The following is a 20,174-nucleotide window of genomic DNA, read 5'->3' as shown; positions in this document are numbered from 1 at the left end:
TCATTTATTTAAAAATAAAAATAAAATATAGTTCCTGAGAAAAACTATCCAGAATGACTGGCCTTTGGTGTATCAATAATTCTAAAAGTTCTCTCCTACCTGATTCTGAAAGTCAGAGATTTGCCTGTACTGAAGAGTATCTTTTTTTTTTTTTTTGAAACAGGGTCTTTGTTGCCCAGGCAGGAGTGCAGTGGCATGCGCAGTCACAGCTCACTGCAGACTTTCAACCTCTCTGGGCTCAGGTGATACTTCCATCTCAGCCTCCTGAGTAGCTGGGAGTACAGGCACTGACCACCACACCCGGCCAATTTTTCTTTTTTGGAGAGACCAGGTTTCACTATATTGCCCAGGCCAATCTCAAACTTCTGGACTCAAGCGATCTGCCCTGCCTCGGCCTCCCACAGTGCTGGGATTATAGGCATGAGCCACCATGCCCTGCCTGAAGAGTAACTTTTACTAAGAACTGGATACATTTTAAATGTAAGCCTACTTTCACTGTTAAAAACTCTTGCCTTAAAGCAGTTGTCCCCGGTGGCATGATCTTTTTATGATAGAGTATATGGAGCAGAGTAAGATTTATCTTTAAATTTTCAACAGGCATTACTCACCTAAACATGTGTATGTGAATTTGTCACATGGTCAAGGGGACATTTATATAAGCAGTGGGTAGTTTGAAGAGAAATATATGAAAAGGAAAGTAGAACCAAAATGTGTTTAGCCACGGTTATACATGAATACAAACTGAAAGGTTCCCTTTTTTATGAATAAAGTCCACTCCTACATATTCTTTCCTATGAGAACTAGATTACTCACTTTTAGAAGTTATCTTCAATTATGATCTTTTTAAGAAGGTGATTTTGGGCATAAATAAGTCTTTTTTAAATTGCGCATATCCAGTTGATTCTCTCTGCACTTATTTGTATATCACCAACCCTCAGTTTGCCCGTCCTCAAAGACACCAGAAATTTTAAAGATGTATGTGAATAGGTTAGGTTAGTTGTAAGTATTGGCAACATGGAAGACCATTTATTTTTAGAATATGGAGTCCTTATGAGGTGCATTTTATACAAAGAATGAGTCTTTAAGAAATCTGGCAACAGGAGTTTTATTTCATTGGGAGTTGATGAGGGTTGGTCACACTGCCTTATGGAAGTCTCAAAAATATTTTGTTAAATGACTTAATTGATGATTAAATAACTTCTTAGACAATGTTAATATAGGTTTTTGAGATAAACATTTTAGAAGTTACATAAGTACATCATCTTAAATCACTCCATATGTCACAAATTGTTAGATATTTCCTAAATATTCTTCAAGTGCTGAATAAGCCTAGTAAGTCCAGTGTCAAATCAAATTTGGGACAGATGAAGCCATATGAAGCAGATGGGTTAATTTTTAATGTATAGTGATGCAGTTCTGAATTTATTTTCAACCTACCATTATTCATGTCAATATGGAATAAAGTCTAATTTATAACTCATAAAAGATTATTTTCAGTTAAATGCAGGTGGCATTTTTTTTCAAATTATACAGATAACAATAGTAAAAGTAATTCTTGCCATTAAATGATTGCTTACTGTGAATGAGGCATTCTACTTAGTGCTTTAAATACAGTGTCTGATTTATTTTTCTTGTCTCTAATTTAGAGACAGTGAACTGAGTCTTAGGAAGTTGAGTAATTGGTCCCAGGCCACGTCACATAGCTGGGCAGTGACCAAACCAGCGCTCAAATCCAGGCTCCCCTGACTTCAGATCTTTTTTTTTAAGACGGAGTCTCGCTCTGTCACCAGGCTGGTGTATAGCGGTGCAATCTCAGCTCACTGCAACTTCCCTCTCCCAGGTTCAAGTGATTCTCCTGCCTCAGCCTCCCAAGTAACGGGGACTACAGGCACACAGCACTACGCCCAGCTAATTTTTGTATTTTTAGTAGAGACAGGGTTTCACCAGGTTGGCCAGGATTGTCTTGATCTCTGGACCTTGTGATCTTCCTGCCTCTGCCTCCCAAAGTGCTAGGATTACAGGCATGAGCCACCACACCTGGCCCAATATCTCATGTTTTGTAAACTTTGTTTTAGAGCAGAAGTCTATGTTAAATCACTTTAGATATAACTTGCACAATTCTCCTTTGTGTGTGTGTGTGTGTGTGTGTGTGTGTGTGTGTGTGTGTGTGTGCGCGCGCGCGCGCATGCCAGAGAGAAAGGAGGAAAAGAAAAAAACCCATATTTTTCTAAATAAAACAACAAACCTAAGACCAGTTTTCACCATCAGAATTCAGTATGGATCTCTGACCTCTGGGGATTTGTTGGCTACTTTTAAGCATTACTCACCAGTTAATAATTGAAACGCCAATCCTACAAAGTGCTTTCCAGGACTCTGGAAAGGTCTGTTCCATCCAGGCTCCATTGGTCTTATTGGATCTACATTGTGACCTGCAAGTAGAGTTGGTTTTTGAAGGAGAAAAACCAGTCTCCTTGTTTCTAACTGAAACTGTGAAGCAATGTTTAATCCTGTGAGAGATCAGCCAGGAGACATTCTAAAGGAGAATTATCTTACGGTTAGAAAGATTTATGACTTCAGCTTGTAAAAGTGGCAGATAGCTCTGCAAGGGAAGAAAGAAATCACCTGTGAAAAGTTGTATTTGCCATGTTAGGTAGGATTAAGTAATGAATATGTTTTGTGAAACTTTCTGGATCTGAATTGAACAAAGTGAAGAGATGGAAATCATCCCTATTTGCCGTTTTTAAAAAATTGATCTGTTTATTGATGTTTTTGTTATTATCCACCACCATATTTGGAATAGGACTGTTATTAAACCAAAGCATGATAACAAACCAGTCAATATTTGCTGCTGGTATTTCTAGAAGTTCAGCATTTGAGCACTTACAGTCTTTTCATAAAATATGTGTCATTTTACTTTTCAAGAATATTCAAAATGTATCATTTGTAGTGAGTTTTCCCTTAAGTTTCTGAATATATAGAATCATAATAACCATTAAAAATGCAACCCAATCTTGGATTTTACATATGAGGAAACTAAGATCTGCATAATTTTTTCATTTTATGGTGCATTTTAAAATAGCAAAAACAATGTGTGAATGTTATAATTATTTTAAAGATAAAGTGTAATCCTAGCTACTTGGGAGGCTGAGGCAGGAGAATTGCTTGAACCTGGGAGGTGGAGGTTGCAATGAGCTGGAATCGCACCACTGCACTCCAGCCTGGGCAGCAGAGCAAGGCTTGTCTCAAAAAAAAAAAAAAATCATAAGAAATCACAGAATACTAAAAACCTCAGGAAATCAGTATTAATATCCACTGTGTATTAAGTTAAACAAGCATAGTAGATTAACTTCATATAACTGAGCAACTCTTAAGGACCAATAATTATTAAATTATTATTTTAGCAAATAGAATAATGTATTTACATGATAATGAAAGACATCATTTAAGTAAAATCATGCATCACTTAAAGATGGAGATGCATTCTGAGAAGCAGTCACTGTGCACATGTCACAGAGTGTATAGCCTACTACCCACCTAGGCTAGATGGTGTGGCCTATTGCTCCTAGACTGCAAACCAGTATCATATGTTACTGTGCTGAATACCATAGGCAGTTGTGATGCAGTGGTAGGCATTTGTGTCTTAAACAAATAGGACAGGTACTATAAAAATATGGTGTTATAATCTTATGGGACCATCATTGTGTTTGTGCTTTGTTGTTGACTGCAACATCAGTATGCAGTGCACAACTGTCTATCTGCTTGGGCCTGCTAAAATGGATATTGAAGCCAAAGATCTTACTTAAGTGTGTGGTTGCATATTTGTGCCACACTGTTATTCTGGATACCATCTCTTTCCTGGGCCTGACTTTGGGCCTGTAGACTTTTACACCAGTTTTGTTTTGGTCTCTTTTCCATTTTCTTTACTTCTTTTCTGCATTTCTATCATAACCATTTCCTGGTTGGTCTCTAGTTTTTAACTCTAGGTACTAATATTTTCATCTTGCTTCTCAACACATCCCTTTGCAACCTTCAGAACTCCTGAATTACCTTTATGTTTTCTGTCTTCTCCCCTTCTCATCAAAACTCATTCCAAGATATGGTCGTTCATTGGTATCTTCTATTTACTATCCTGAAGTCTCAGTGCTTCCTTTTCCTTTTCCGCCTTCTAAGTTGTTTATTAGTAAAAATAAATTGCTCTGTCATTGCAGAATATCAGGTCTGGGTATGGCCAGAGTCCAAACTGGCTTTCTTTAACTCTTGCAGCTCTGATCAGTCTTTTCAAGTACTCTTGCTCTGGGTGGGGAAAAACAAACACATTTGCCAATATAGAGCTCTTGAGAACTCCTAGTTCCTTTCTGTGTGTAGTGAGAGCTTGGCAACTCTTTTGATGTCTCTATCCTTATCTGATCTTTGTTTCTTTACCATAGGAGTTCAATTCCTACTCATACAAGGAAAGGTCCCCTGACTGAAGGCTCTGCCCTGGTCTCCAGCACTTCACGCATCCTTCTTAGAGAATGGAGAAGCCTGGGCTGACTTTCCAAAGAGGGCTCAGGGCAGCATACTACTGCTGTCTTACTTCTGACCTTACAAATGCTTGGTTCTTAACAGAATAAAATAATTTTGTATTTAATCATTGTAACCAGTTATTCTAAATTCTGTGTAATTTTATCATTTAATTTCTATCTAATGAACATTTTTTCATGGCAGGGGTGGGGGATAGAATCTCACTGTCACACAGGCTGGAGTGCAGAGGCATGATCATGGCTCACTGCAGCTTAGACCTCTTAGGCTCAAGCAGTCCTCCCTCCTCAGCCTCCCAAGTAGCTGAGACCACAGACATGCACCACTACACCTGGCTCATTTTTTTTTTGTTTTGTAAAGACAAGATTCTAGCCATATTGCCCAGGCCAGTCTCAAACTCCAGAGCTTCTCCCACTTCAGCCTCCCAAAGTGCTGGGTTCACGGCCATGAGCTTTTAAAGATTTGATCTAAACACTGAATGAGGTTTAATTTCAGTTTCATTGTTTGTTTTTAATGGCCATTTTTCAAGATTGATAATTTTCCATGAAAATTGGATAATATTATATAGTAGATTTTGTGTCTAATAATTTAAATGTTTCAGATTCTCAATTGTTAGGCCTTAGTTTCACTAAGCTATTTTTGCATATTAAAGTATAGTTAACCCAGTTATTTAGAGACAGCAATAAGAAAGAAACTAAGATCATTCTGATAGTATAAAACAGAGACGTGAACTAGGAGTCTGAGGAAGGCTCCTTCTCTCTAGGCCTGTTAGAAAAATCTGACAGGAAACAAAGCTGCAAAGTTACATTTATTCTTCCAGAGGGTTTGTTCTCTCCTTTGTTCGTTTAATGACACAGACTATCTTTCAAGAGCCTATTCAAAAAAATGGAGCTCTCAGGTTTTTTTGACCTAAAAGAGATTTTCAGAAGCTCCATGCATCTGACTATGCAGGTAATTTGTGACTGCTTGTGTAAGCTCCATACCACAGTGTTGAATAATGATCTGATACCAACTTATAATTAATATCTGTCAAGATTTACAGTCTAGGAGGGTATGGAAGGAATAGCCTTGTTAATCCATCCAGGCACTGTGTAAAATAAATTTTTATACCTTTGTGGAAACTTCAGAGAACAATTTACTGTATTTCTATGTGTGGGTTTCATAGAAGCATCTTTCTTTATCCTTGGTTTTTCTCTGGGAACATTTGTCAAGATCATTCTTTTAACTGTATTTGCTACTATGTGTAAGCTATATTTTAGGCTTTGTTTGGAACTTGAGAATGCAGGAGAGTTTTGCTTTGCTGTTGTATTAAACCTGTTACAGTCTGATCACTTCAGAAAACTAAGAATGTAGAAGGAAGGCAGGAAGACCAAGTAGCTGACACAAAGAAGTAGAAATTAGGAACTCTGGGATCTTACACAATGGTCTTCTCATATAGAAAATGAGCTGTTTATTTAATTAATACTTAGCCAGCATCCTCAGAATATATTGTATTTTTCTCAGATTACTGGCAAAATTTTAAATATTCTAGCTTAAAACAGAGGAGAGAAACTAGAGAATCATAGAGCCGAAAGGCATCTTAAAGGTTATTTCATAACCAAATATAGGAATACCTTCTATAGATAGTTGCTTGCTCTTTATTAAGCATTTCAGTAGCAGGAAGCACATTTATTAATCTAGTCCCCATAACTAAGAGAGAGAATGCTGAGAAGGCATTAATAGTAACCCTTTGCCTGATTAAAAAACTAGTGATTAAAGCCTTAAAGAAAAAGAAAACTGTTCTAACAAGTGCCTTTCCTGGTGGGTTTTCCTAGTAGTTTGTCATTGGTATTATAGTTTTTAAGTTTATATATTAGGCCTTAGTTTCACTAAGCAATTTTTGCACATTAAAGTATAGCTCTGCTATTTCCATTTCTGTTTGTTTGAATTGGAAAAAGAAATTGGGACTTGTATTGGTTTGAGGGATTTTATTTGCTTAGGATCCAAATACATAAATAATAGAATTTATTGTTTCTTAGTCTCTTCCTTTGCATGATTATTGATCTAAACACTGAATGAGGTTTAATTTCAGTTTCATGGTTTGTTTTTATGAAGTAAACCTTTGGTGACCAAAGATTTCATTGAAGTCTCATGCTGTAGGCATGATTGATTAAATCATTGGCCACATGATTGAGCTCTTTGTTTTTCCCTCTACTTTGGCCCTTAAGGAAAAAAAAAAAAAAATGAGAAATTGAACATAGCTTGATAATGGATACTAATCCTAGTGCATCAGTCAGAAACACTGTTAGTGTCTAGGTACTCACAGGCTTTGATATTTCTTTTATCCTGCAGGCTTACTGTGGATTTCTTCGTCCTGGAGTTTCTTCAGAGAATCTTTCTGCAGTGGCCACAGGAAACTGGGGCTGTGGTGCCTTTGGAGGTGATGCCAGGTTAAAAGGTGAGTAAGTTGTAGAGAAGGATAAAAGCACTCTGACCATGGAAAAAAATTAGTCCTTCAAGCCAGATTTCTAACGTTCTATCATAAGAGACCATAAAAACCTAAGAGAGAAGGAAAAGGAGTATTTAACACTATTTTCTTTTTTCCTATTATGTTTAAAGGAGTTCTTGTTTTCATTTACCATTTCTCTGCAGAGGTTACTTATCACTTTGATCTCCCAGATACAGTATTTAGTTGAATATTGAAAGGTTGGCAGGGAGAGAAGAGCACGTAAAGACTGAAGTTGCAAACCTGAGCTTGCACTCAAGCACTTTCCTTCACTGGAGTTATTTTTATGGAGAGTTATTTCGTTGACTCATTTATCCACCAAACTTAATAGCACCTTTGCTACTTTGTAGGCACAGTGGTAGGCTCTGAGAATACAAAGATGGAGAAGATGTGATGCCTCCTTTGGAATTCACAGTACAGCGTGTGAGAGAGAGGCATAGACCAATGCAATACACAGGAATGAGTGCTATAGTGGAGGCCCATGGAACTCAGGGAGCACAGCCTGGGAGAGCTACATGAATGGCGCAGATTGGAGGCATCTGGATGCCCAAGAAGCTGAAACATTTCTTATTGTTTGTGGTAGAAAGTTCACAATCTTGATCAACAAAGCTATTGGCCATTTAGTACATTGACATTTTCTTTTCAAAGTATCAGTTACAAAAAATAATACTATATCATTACTTAGGATGGTTACTTTTCCATTTCATTCCACCTGGTCTGACACCGGCTGGGTGTACTGCATTGCAAATCTGACATCGACTACCTGGAGTAATTGCAGATCTTGCCTATTAAGGACAAAGTCCACAAGACTGCCCCCACTTCAGACTCCATTCACAAGTTTCAGGGGGATCCTCAGGCCACCCACATTTCTTTCCAGCTGGTTACCAATCCAAGAGGTTCCCATGTCCCCACCTCAGGTTCAATAATTAACCAGAATGCAGAAAAAAAGTCCTGTCCTTATCATTGCAGTTTTATTATATACTAGACATATAAAGCAAAGCCTGGAAGTTTCACAGAGCTTCCACGACCCTTCCTCTTAGTGTCAGGGCACCCCACTCTCCCGGAACGTCCCTGGAGTGTGCACCAGCCAGGAGGCTGCACTGACCTTTGGTGACCAAAGATTTCATTGAAGTCTCATTCTGTAGGCATGATTGATTAAATCATTGGCCACATGATTGAGCTTGATCTCCTGCCCTCCCCTGACTCCCAAGAGTGCAATCTGAATCGCCTCATTACCAGAACAAAGGTTTTGAAGCTTCTACCAGGAACCCAAGATTGCCAGAAAAATTCTTTGTTATACCACAGTTAACAAAGTAACACTCAAACAATAAAGCAGACATAAAACAGCCAGCTGGCCTTCATAGCCAAACTAGATTTAGATAAAATTCATCTCTTTGGGAATAGTTGCATCTGTCATAATGTAACTGCTTTTCCCCTTGTTAGTTAAATGCTTCTTAACATTTTTATTAAAATGACACCTTTATTATTGTTTTTTATAATCCAGAAAAATACTATGACATATATAAAAATCACCAGAATTCACTGTCAGCGTTTGGTGGCCATCCTTCAGGTCATCTCTGTTTAGCAATCTGTGTAACTGTTGATGAGGTGACACCCTCTGTTCTATTCTCCAGCCTCTTCCTTTTAGAAAGTCTGCAGTCCCATGGATGGTTTTCACCACTAACAAATGTAGATCTACTGAGTACTCACCATTTGTTAGTGGCTACACAGTATTCTGTTGTATGCACATATGTACCATAATTTATTCCACAGATTCTCCATTCACAGGTTGTTTTCATTATGTTATAAGCAGTACTACAGTGTGTAGTACAATTATATATATTATGTATAATTATCTACTTAAGCTAAATTCCTAGAAGTGAGATTAATGAATCAAAGGTTATGTATACTTTATTTTGATCCTTGCAAATGGCACTCTGAAGGGCGATATCAATTCACATTATCTTTCTCACATGAGCAGCATCACCAAGACAGGACTTTGTCACTCTTTTTAATTTCTCTGAGGTTCAACAGTTTTCATGTTTACTGGGCATTTGTTTCATGAATTGCTTTTTCATGCCTTCTGCCCATTCATCTCTTTGAGAGCAGTTTGATTTTTTTCACTGGCTGGTTTAATAACTCTTTGTGTATTAAAAAAGTATTGTTTAACTGTTTTAGGGGGGTTGGTTTTTTGTTTTGTTTTGTTTTGTTTGTGAGACAGTTTGCCCAGGCTGGAGTGCAGTGGCGCGATCTTGGCTCATTGCAACTTCCGCCTTCTGGGTTCAAGCGATTCTCCTGCTCCAGCCACCCGAATAGCTGGGATTACAGGCACCTGCCATTATGCCCAGCTAAGTTTTTGTATTTTTAGTGGAGACTGGGTTTCACCATGTTGGCCAGGCTGGTCTCGAATTCCTGACCTTGTGATTCGCCTGCCTCGGCCTCCCAAAGTGCAGGATTACAGGCATGAGCCACTGTGCCTGACCTTGTTTAACTATTATGTGTTACAAACATTTTTCTGTTTCTTCATTTATTTCAACCGATTAGGCTGAAGTTACTGAGGTACTTTTTATGTGTTCACATTCTTGTGATGTGCTTAGAAAGACCTTTCCTGTCCCTTTATGCTAAAGACTTTTACCTACATTTTCTTCAAATTCAAAAACAAAAACTGTATGGTGCTGTTTTCAGTGTTTGAGGAAACCTGTTTTTCACTCTGGGCTTATTGATCTTATGACAGAAACTTTTTCCCTGTCTTTCTCTTAAGTAAAATGAATGACTAGATTCAAATCATCAATCCAGAAGCTAGGTCTGCTATAAGCCATGGTCATTTGTGATAGACAGTTTGGAAAGCTTTATAAATGTGTTCACTTCTTTTCATTTTTTTCTTTTTTTCTGGCTAAAAAGCCTTTCAGACTGCAGCTGTGCTTGCTCTGGTGACTATCAAGTGTAGTAGTCAAAGATTTCCATTATATAGTTTATTTTCTCAACCACTGAGATTTAAATTTTGGAGTAACTGTGACATTTCCCTCCCCTTCATTAGCCTAAATATTCGTTAAAAATTTAGAAGTAGTCATAATGTCCTTCAAGGGGGAATTGGTTACTAAAACTATGATGTTAAAAAGAAAGAAATTATGGTACATTTATGCAATAAAATATGCTTCCTTTAAAAACCATTTTAGAAATGTATCTGCTGACAGGGAGAGATGGTTTTGGAATACTGACAAATGGGAGAAATACACAATGTACGTCATATAAACTATTTTAAAATTAAATTATGAATATAAAATATCACACAAATTTGAGGTTCTCTATGTTTATCTGTTTATGTGCCAAGATTAACTATGGTTGGTCTTTGGTGGGTGATATTCTTTTTGTTTTGTTTTGTTGGAGTTTTTTCATTTTTTATTTTTAGTAGAAATGGGGTTTCACTATGTCACCCAGGCTGGTCTTAAGCTCAAGGGATCTTCCCACCTTGACCTCCCAAAGTGCTGTGATTACAGTTGTGAGCCACCACACCTGGTCAGTGATGTTTTATACTTTATTTTTGATCTGTATTTTTTTTATTGTGAACATATATTGTTTTTGTAACAAAAAGTCTTTGCAAAAGTGTTCATAGTGGGTAACATGGGCAGGTATAAATCCTTAAACTTTTATTTCTTTAATTATTAATAGAAATAAGGCTAAGCTGGGCATGATGGTACATGCCTATAGTCCCAGCTACTGGGAAGGCCAAGGTGGGAGGATCGCTGGAGCTCTGAAGTTCAAGGTCAGTCTGGGCAACATAGCAAGACCACATCTTTTACAAAAAAGGAAAATTACAAAAGAAAGAAGGCAAAATATTTTTAACATGCTTGTTACTTAATTGTACATGAGTTTTGTGTTTTACCACAATTTAGTTGTTTGTTTGTTTAAGATACAAGGTCTCATTCTGTTACCAGACTAGAGTGCAATGGTGTGATCATAGGTCACTACAGCCTCAACCTCCTGCTTCAGCCTCCCAAGTAGCTGGGACTGCAGGCATGCGCTACCATGCCCAACCTCACAATTAGTTTTGAACTGCTTTGATTATATATTATTTTGACAACTATTAAGAGAACATTTTGCATATATTAGTTCATTCAGTAGACAGTTTACTAACAACCCTTTTCCTCAGGCAGCCAGTGGCCCTAGGAGCCAGAGGCTAGGAGAGAAGGGACTAGGGGGAGATGGAGGGGCTTTGGACCTGGCTCCAGCAGCAGCTTGTGGCCTCCTGCATGGCTTTGCCACCAAAGGGGCTCCCTATGGCCTCCTGCCTGATCCCCATCTTTCTGAGCACCTTGTGGAAGCTCATGCAAAAGCTTTTGAGTCAGTGTAAGCTCTACTTATTTCTGGTGCTCCTAACTGTTCCAAAGTGACCCCCTAGTTCTTACTTGGCTTTTAACATTTCGTTGATGTTTTAGCTGATTTATTCTTACCCATTTTTGTGGTGACCATCTCTTTCTCCTGTGTACTTTCAAAGATAAAACAGTTCATATATTTTATCTTCTCAGAGGGGCTTGTTAACCTTCGATTGCCTCAAAAACAGCTCTCGTATAAACTCAGAAAAAGTCATAATTCTGTAGATTACAACATTAGGCCTTTTTTTCTCATGGTTGGAGTAGAAGCAGCTTTTTTTTTTTTTTTTTTTTTTTTTTTAAGCTTTCTATATCTCGTCTCAACAGAGATTTTTGGGTGGGGGGCTTCTGCCTCAAGTGTACCACCAGACCCTAGGTACCCATGAGAGTTTTAGGAGATAACTTAAAATTTTCTCAATAGATAAACATTTTGCTTTTATCTCATGTCTAATTTTATTGCATTGTAATCAAAGAATGTAGATAATATTATTTCTACTTTTTGGAGTTTCTTGAACTTCTCTTCATGACTTAACAGTTAATTATTGCAGACATGTTGGCACTTGAAAAGGTGTCTCTGAAGCGTATAAGACTTACTCTTTGGCTGTAAGATTCTTTACCTTTTAAGTCAGACTCTCTATCCTTCTGATCTTACTTGCTTATTTTGTGAAGGAATTGAGTGGTACTTTAGCATTCCTTCTTCTATTGTGTTTTTGTAAATTTCTCCTAGCATTTCCTTTGGTGTTTACTTACAAGTTTGTCCAACTTGCTTTATTTTGTTGTTTTTGTTCTGTTTTGTTTTGTTAGGCTCTTAGCAGCCTGAAGCTGTGGTTTTTAGTTTCTCTCTCTAGTGATAAGCAGAAAAGAAGGATGAGGAAGGGGCTTTACTGGCCCAACCAGCAATAGAAACTAAGACCCCATGACTGTATTCTCTCCCTTGGATACCTCCATATATGTTACCTGACCTGTAAACAAGTATGCAATGGCCAGTTTACTATAATGAAAAGGTGCCTTGTACTTTTTTGCATTTTCCTTTCTATCCCCGTTATCTACCGTCAGTACCTGAAAGTGACTTTCAAATAAATATGCTCAATGAATTTCTAGTTAACAAATTTTTTCAGCAGCTTCTTTGTGCCTTTAATTAATCTTGGGCTTTGCACATTTTTCTGTAACTGTCTGTCTGTACCTGGCTAATTACTTCTGTCCCTTGTAAGATTCTGCTCCAGTGGTAACTACTCCAGAAAGACCCTCATTCCCTTCCACCAAAAAAGCTCTATATTAGAATTCTTTTGGTTGAAAGAGACACTAATGTAGCTTATCCCTTCCACCTAAAAGGGGACTGTTGCTTGACATGGCTAAGAAAGGCAGGGTGGAATTGACCTCAGGGGTGAGTCAATTCTAGAATCAGGCCCTCTTTCTGTTGGTGTCGGTTTCTTTCCTGCCTGCTTCTTTCAATATAATGGCCTCATTCTCGTCTGTCTCCATCAGATTTTCTCTGCTTGGCAGGAACCAGGACCAAATAGTTCCAGACTTGCAACCATGCAGTTCAGTGACCCAAGAAAAAAGGAGGACTCCTTAGTTTAAAAATGCCATGAATTTTTTGACCAACTGGGATTACTTCTCATCCCTTGGACCAAATCATCATAACCAGGGAATCAATAAACACAAGACATGCCCCCTAATGAGATTTAAAGGATTTCCAATTGTAGCCAATATAAAAGCACACAAAGGCTTTAATCCTGGTTTGAATCCTGGCACTACCACTTGCTATCTGTATGACTCTAGGCTAATTTACCTCTCAATGCCTCATACAATGACATATGTATGTTAAGTAAAATATTTCTGAAATATAGAAACTTTTTATAAATTTCTTTCAGACCTTATGTCCATTCATATTAAACTTAAATAATGTCTCTACTAGTTATTTTGCAGTTTTGGAATCAAGATAGTTAAACTCCAGGCAGACTGTTTCTCCAGAAAAAGAATCTGGACGGTGCTGATACGTCATTTTCTACCATGCTGTGGTTGGCCTAGACCGGCCCATTGACTGAGTTTTATAGGAAGTATGGTTATGGAGGTGGGGAAGGGGGGACTTCCAACCAAAAATGGAAGGTAGGAGAATAGAGCATTGGATCAGATCACCTCACTTTGTCTACCACAGGCTCCTCCTCACTTTGGTTTCTTCTGCCAAAATAGATCACACTCTCTTGGTGTCTTCCAGCCTTGCTCAGGAAGATTCCTTTCTTAACATTTCTGTATTATCCTCTTTTATGGCCCCAGTGCTAAGAATGGGGTCTTTTATGATAATGAGCATTCAAAGGTGTCTGGAGCAAGTGCATATTTCTTACAGGTTGAATATCCCAAATCTGAAAATCCAAAATTCAGAATGCTCAAAAAATTACCAAAAGTTTTTGAGCACATGATGCTCAAAGGTAATGCTCTTTGGAGCATTTCAGTTTCAGATTTTCAGATTTGAGATACTCAACTGGTTTTGAAAATATAACCAAAAAAACAAATCCAAAACCAATCTGGTCCCATGCATTTCAGATGAGGGATACTCAATCTCTGTCAGCACTTCAGAGATACTGCTGAGTTAGTAGACTTGGAAAATGGCTTTAGGAATTTGTTTTAACTATCTGGGAGCTGGGATCAACCGGGTTTAACAATCACTGCATTTTCTCCTACGGTCTGCACAGTTACCCTTTCATTTGTTGCCCCATTTTTAAGAATGGGAAACCAAGGTTTATAGACAGCTAATAAACCTGTCCCAAGTGAGCAGCTAACAAGTATCAAAACCAACATTCAAAGTTGGCCCCATCTTCCTCAAAAACCAATATATATGTTCATTACTATTGTCGTTATTATTATTTGAGAACATATTGAGTGTATACCACACCTGTGGTGTGAGTATCCATCATCTAACCTGTTTTTTGCTTGGTCCATTTGTTGCAACAGGACACTATGAATTGCTTTTTTATGTTATTCATATTTATTTTTATTTTTTCATAGCTTAACATTGATGCCAAAAGGAAAATTAAAACCCAGCTCCCTGCAGGTTAATTTAAGTGATTATTTTGGCACGTAGTTGTGCTTGAAGTTAGAATTTGATGTGTTCTAGGAATTGTACTAAATATATTCTTCACCTGTGTTAACACACAACAACCTATTTAGGTAGGTTTTCTTTTTTGTCTGTATAGGGGTAACAGCTGGGGCATCGAGAGGTAAATTAGCCTAGAGCCATACAGATAGCAAATGGTAGTGCCAGTATTCAAACCAGGATTGAAGCCTTTGTGTGCTTTTGTATTGGCTGCAAGCTCTGGATCTGGATCTAGATTTGGGAGTTGCTGTTTTAGCGATGCGGCTGCATTCTCAAAGAGAGAGTATATTTAAAGCAGGTTAGAGGACCAAAGATTGAGCAATTAGTAACATCCATAGTGGGAGAGGGGGCGTGTCAAGATTTAAAACAGTAGCCAGAGGAGAAGACCAGTGGGAGAATAAGAGTTAGCTTCAAAGAGTACTGTGTGGTAGAAACAAGAAGTGAAATACTTTTGGGACTGGTGAGCAATGCTGAATTCTCAGGGTACCCAAAGTGTGAGAGCTCACAAAGTGAGCTCAGTAGAAATACGTGCACAATACTTTCAAATCTGTACTATTTTGGCCTCCTTGACAGCATGCATTTAAGTCATTTGAATAAATGATGTACAGACGTTGTTCTGGCTGGCATGTGGTAAGGTCTGCTTGGAGTTGAGCTGGGTGGATTGCTGCAGCAGCCTGGAAGCAGTGGGTGAGGGCATGTGTCCTTGAGTGGTGTCTCCGTCAACTCCACCACTTTCTGGCTGTGTGACCTGAGACAAATTACTTAACCTTTTGGCACCTAAATTTCTTTATTTTCAATATGGAAATAATAATTAACCTTGTCGAGTTTTTGTAAGGAATCATGAGGTGGTGTTTGTAAAGCTCCTAGAACAGGGTTCCACATGCTGTAAGAGCCCAGTGTTAGCAGTTGTTAGCTATAGTACATACCGGTGGCCTCATACCACACCTGTGGTGTGAGTATCCATCATCTAACCCGTTTTTTGCTTGGTTCATTTGTTGCAACAGGACACTATGAATTGCTTTTTTATGTTATTCATATTTATTTTTATTTTTTCATAGCTTAACATTGATGCCAAAAGGAAAATTAAAACCCAGCTCCCTGCAGGTTAATTTAAGTGATTATTTTGGCACGTAGTTGTGCTTGAAGTTAGAATTTGATGTTTTTATATCATACTTGGAATCAGTCCACATACTCTAATAGATTTGTGATTTATTCTCATCTAACTTTTGATGCAAGAGAGTTCACTTAAATCATGAAGCATAATTGTGTAGATTTGCAAAGATCTTGGGGATTGTAGACAAGGATGCCTAAAATAAACTTTTGTTAGTGATTACTGATGTATCTGGGATCAAGATTATCTTTCTGGAAATTTCATATATGTATTTATAATCTAGCATCTAATGGAGAGGAAACAATTACAACAGTGATTATGGGTTTCTAAACTCTGAAAGAATCTTTAGGGAGCATCTGATTTAACTCCATTGTGTAGTTGAGAAAAATGAGGGTGACTGGCTAAAGTCACAGAGCTAGATAGCTGGCACAAGACTGAGGACAGAACTTGGATCTCCTGCCTCCCAGTCCTAACTAGTTTAACGCGTGCTTATGGTACAGTATATACTCAAATAGAAATGAGTGTGAAATCAAGAATGTAATGTACATGTTTTTTTCTCTCAAAATAAATTCTACAAAGAAATAAATTTTAAATGTTTTTATTAATATTTCATTCTCAAAAATGGCAAATGACTAGTGATCTAGTAGGAAATAGGATGAAAAAGACTCTTCTTTGAGTCTCTGTTTTTTTAATAGTAAATACTTAAAGCTAAATTTTCATTTTCACTAAAGGGTAAGAAATGGTACTTCTTGGTCGAGAAAGATGATGATTCATTAGTTCTCATTTTTATGTGTAGTTTAGGTTAATTAGGAACCTTTTGAAATCGGGTGTATTGAAGCTTTAATGTAGGCATAAGTTGGTTGAGCAGTTTTAATTAAAACTTACCTCTATTTTGGAGTTAATTACTTTCAATACTCTGAGATTAATGAGGCATAGTCCTGGCACCTCCCATGTTGTGGATACTCAATAAATATTAGTTTGGAAATTAGGACATACTTTGATGGTATTTTAGAATCTTATGTATATTATAATGTCATAGATTCATTCCCAAATCTAGGAAATACTCAACTATATCAGATTTTACTGGTTCAATTTAAATATTTTTCTTCCTATTTAATTTTAAAACTTCGTATTTTAAAATAACTTAAAATTTATAAAAATAAAAATACACACCTTTTTATATGCAGATATATGTATACACATGCACACAATTTTTTTTCTGAATCATTTGAGCTTGAGTTACATATACTATGCCCTCTTTCCTAAATACTTCAATGTGTGTTTCCTAAGAATAAAATATTCTCTTATATAAACACATTATACTTATTAAATCCATAAATGTACACTGATATTTTATTTACTGTTTCATCTGTATCCCCATTTTGACCTAATAAAGCCCTTTCTAGCCTTTTTCCCCTCTAGCACAGGGTCCAGGGTCAGCTACTGCATGTAGTTGTCATGTTTGTTAGCCTCCTTTTCAATCGAGAATAGTTCCACTGCCTTTCTTTGTCTCTTATGACATTGATGTGTTTGAAGAATACGTTCTTTGAGTTTGTCTGCTGTTTCCTTGTGATGAGGTTAAGGTTATGCATTCTCCATCAGAATGCTGTGTCAGTGACGCTGTCTAGAGGCACTTCATGGCTATCTGACACTACTGGTGATCTTAATTTTGATCACCCTGTTAAGGTGTTACCCAGTTTCCCCAATGCAGAGTTAAGGTTTTTTTCTCTCTCTTGTAACTAATAAGCAATCTCTAGGAAGACAAAGGCAAAATTTTCCCTAGATTTCAATCTGTTAATGACTCTTGCCTGACCTTTACCACAATGGTTGCAAAGAATGGATGTTCCTGTTCTAACACCCCCTCCACCCTTACCAGTTAGTCTTTGGCTTTCTTCTGTGGGCAAGAGCTGGCCCTTCTGGGTGTTTTTTTTTTTGTGTGTGTGTGTGTGTGTGTGTGTGTGTGTGTGTGTTTTGGTTTTTATCCATTTGAGCACTTCTTTACTTTCTGGTATAACAAAATATTTTGAGACCATCTTTTACCTTGTCCAAACTATAGCATTTAACATTTGTATGAGGAACCTAGTTCTATTTGGGGGGAGTGATTAGTAGAGACCAAGATCTGGATGCTGAGTGTGCTCATTGCTACTGTGGTATCTCTCTTTTGGCCCTTTTAGCAGACAGAGCTAGAAAATGTGTATGTACACACACACACACACACACACACACACACACACTTTTTGACATCATGAGTGTATACACCAATGCCTTCCATTTCAGTCCATCCCCACACAGTTCTTTTTTGTCTTCCTCCATTCCATTTTTGTGTGTCCTTTCTTCCATAGTGAGACACCATTTCCCAGCAGCATCAACACATTTATTCATTTGCTCATTCCTCTAATACAGTTAAAAATAGTTTCAGAGTTGCTTCACCTGTACTACTATAATAAGCAAACCTCGTAAAAAGAGTTGGGAATTTTGCAGTTCTCTCCTTCTGGCCTGAGACAATATATTATGGTCTTATAGACTTATATAAGTCATATATTGTCTTCGTAAATTACTTGGGTTCTTTCTTCCTTTTCTTCTTCCTTTATTCTTCAGTGTAGTTATATTATTCATTTGAACTAAAATTAGGCTCATTTGTTTTAGTTTATCTTCAATTGTAGGCTTCTCCCCATTTGTTTTAGTTTACCTTCAATTGTAGGCTTCTCCCCATTCCCATTCTTAGTATTTTAATTTGTAAATATGTAGAATATTAACATGCTTTCAAAAATAAAAGCTATAAAAAGATACCCTCTTTGGCCAGGCACATTGGCACACGCCTGTAATCCCCACACTTTGGGAGACTGAGGCGGACAGATCACTTGAGGTCAGGAGTTCGAGACCAGCCTGGCCAACATGGTAAAACTGTGTCTTTACTAAAAAATACAAAAGTTAGCCGGGTATGTTGGCAGGTGCCTGTAATCCCAGCTACTCAGGATGCTGAGGCGGAGAATTGCTTGAACCCAGGAGGCGGAGGTTTCAGTGAGCCATGATCACAACACTACACTCCAGCCTGGGTGACAGAGCAAGACTCCATCTCAAAAAACAAACAAACAAACAAAAAAACCCTCTTTAATATTTTGATTTGATCCCCATCTTCCCTTTTATGGAGTAAGAGATCTAAAACTAGCAAAAGGGCATTTATTGTAACTATATTTAATTTTGTGGTTATTTAAAATAAATTCCATCTATTGAGATTGTAAGGGAACTAAATTTTTGGAAACACACTTCAGGGCCAGTGATTTGTAACTTTGATTCCTGGAGATAGTAGATCTTGATTATTTTTTTATTCTTATAACACACCAGAAAGTGTCTAGTGTTTTCGGGAACTCCAGCTTCCATGCTGCAGTAACCAGTGGAGGTGGGAGTGCAGGAGGGATTCAGATATGCTCCCCAGCCCATTTTCAGAACACCTGCTATGGGATTAAAGAGAACATTAGAACCTTTCAAATGTGCCTGTGGCTGTGTGATAAGACATAGTAGTACTTACATAAAGTAAGCAAACACAAGAATTTTAGTTCCAGATTAACAGAAGCGAATATAAATATCACCTTCGTCCCACAGTTTGCAGCTTCCTTTATTTGTGGTTCAGCAAAGGTGCCTGTGTTGGAATTCTGTAGTTTTGTGATATTCTTGGCAGCATATCTGAAAAGCCACGCACTTACATGATTTATGCCTGTCTTGTGTTCACCATTTCTAATACTGTGTATGTTCAGTTTATAAATCTTTAATCTAGGATGAAGCTGTGGCACACCAGCTATAACTTAGCTGGTTGAAAGAGCTAAAGGTATCTAGATGGGAAGTGTCATGATACAGCTGTGTCTTTTCTCTTTGCCTCAGCCTTAATACAGATACTGGCAGCTGCTGCAGCTGAACGAGATGTGGTTTATTTCACCTTTGGGGACTCAGAATTGATGAGAGACATTTACAGCATGCACACTTTCCTTACTGAAAGGAACCTCACTGTTGGTAAGTAGGAGATACTCTTGACACTTGGTATCTGGATGGATTGTACAGCATTCAGTGGGAACACTTGCTAAATCTGGATGAATCACAGTGGGTATAAGGAAACAAAAGCATGGCTCTGAGCAGGAAGGACAAAGCTCTCAGAGGGGCAGCATTTGCAGTCTTTTTGTTCTGGCAAAGTTTCATCCACAGTCTTGACTGAGTACATCAGCTTACTAAAAAGTAAGGTCAAGAAGTTGGAGTTAGTGTTCATTTTTACTTTTGTGTATATAAAAACCTAAAGGGGAGAGATGAAGGAGGGTAAGTTCAGACCTAAGAAGCCCCACTGTCCTATTTCTCAGACCTGCCAGAGTTCATCCAGTGTGTTTGCTACCTTGAAAGCTAAGTATATAACGAGGGTTGCCATGAACTCTAGGAGGATGTATAGACAATGTACCATGTATAGCCTGTTGTTATCATGAGCTAAGAATTTCTTTCTTGAAAGAGTTTAAACAATTTTTAAAATTTATGTTGGGAAAGCCTTACAGGCATATGAAATTTATGCTGTATTTTTAAAAGTCAAATCTGAGCATATGCTATTTAGATTAA

At 37.7% G+C, this 20,174-nt stretch overlaps 1 protein-coding gene across 5 annotated transcripts in view; it reads left to right on the top strand.

The window, feature by feature from the left end:
• PARG (poly(ADP-ribose) glycohydrolase) overlaps nt 1–20,174 on the top strand; it is a 116,180-nt gene that overhangs the window by 93,138 nt on the left and 2,868 nt on the right. For all 5 annotated transcript variants that reach the window (XM_032266855.1, XM_032266856.1, XM_032266858.1 and 2 more), the window contains 2 exons: nt 6,853–6,958; nt 19,461–19,589. In XM_032266855.1, coding sequence (XP_032122746.1) covers nt 6,853–6,958; nt 19,461–19,589 — 235 coding nt within the window. The remainder of the gene's footprint in view (nt 1–6,852; nt 6,959–19,460; nt 19,590–20,174) is intronic.

Source organism: Sapajus apella, unplaced genomic scaffold (genome assembly GCF_009761245.1).
Source record: "Sapajus apella isolate SASKATOON/1434 unplaced genomic scaffold, GSC_monkey_1.0 scaffold161, whole genome shotgun sequence".
Lineage (NCBI taxonomy): Eukaryota > Metazoa > Chordata > Mammalia > Primates > Cebidae > Sapajus > Sapajus apella.
This window is presented reverse-complemented; position numbering and strand designations above follow the sequence as displayed.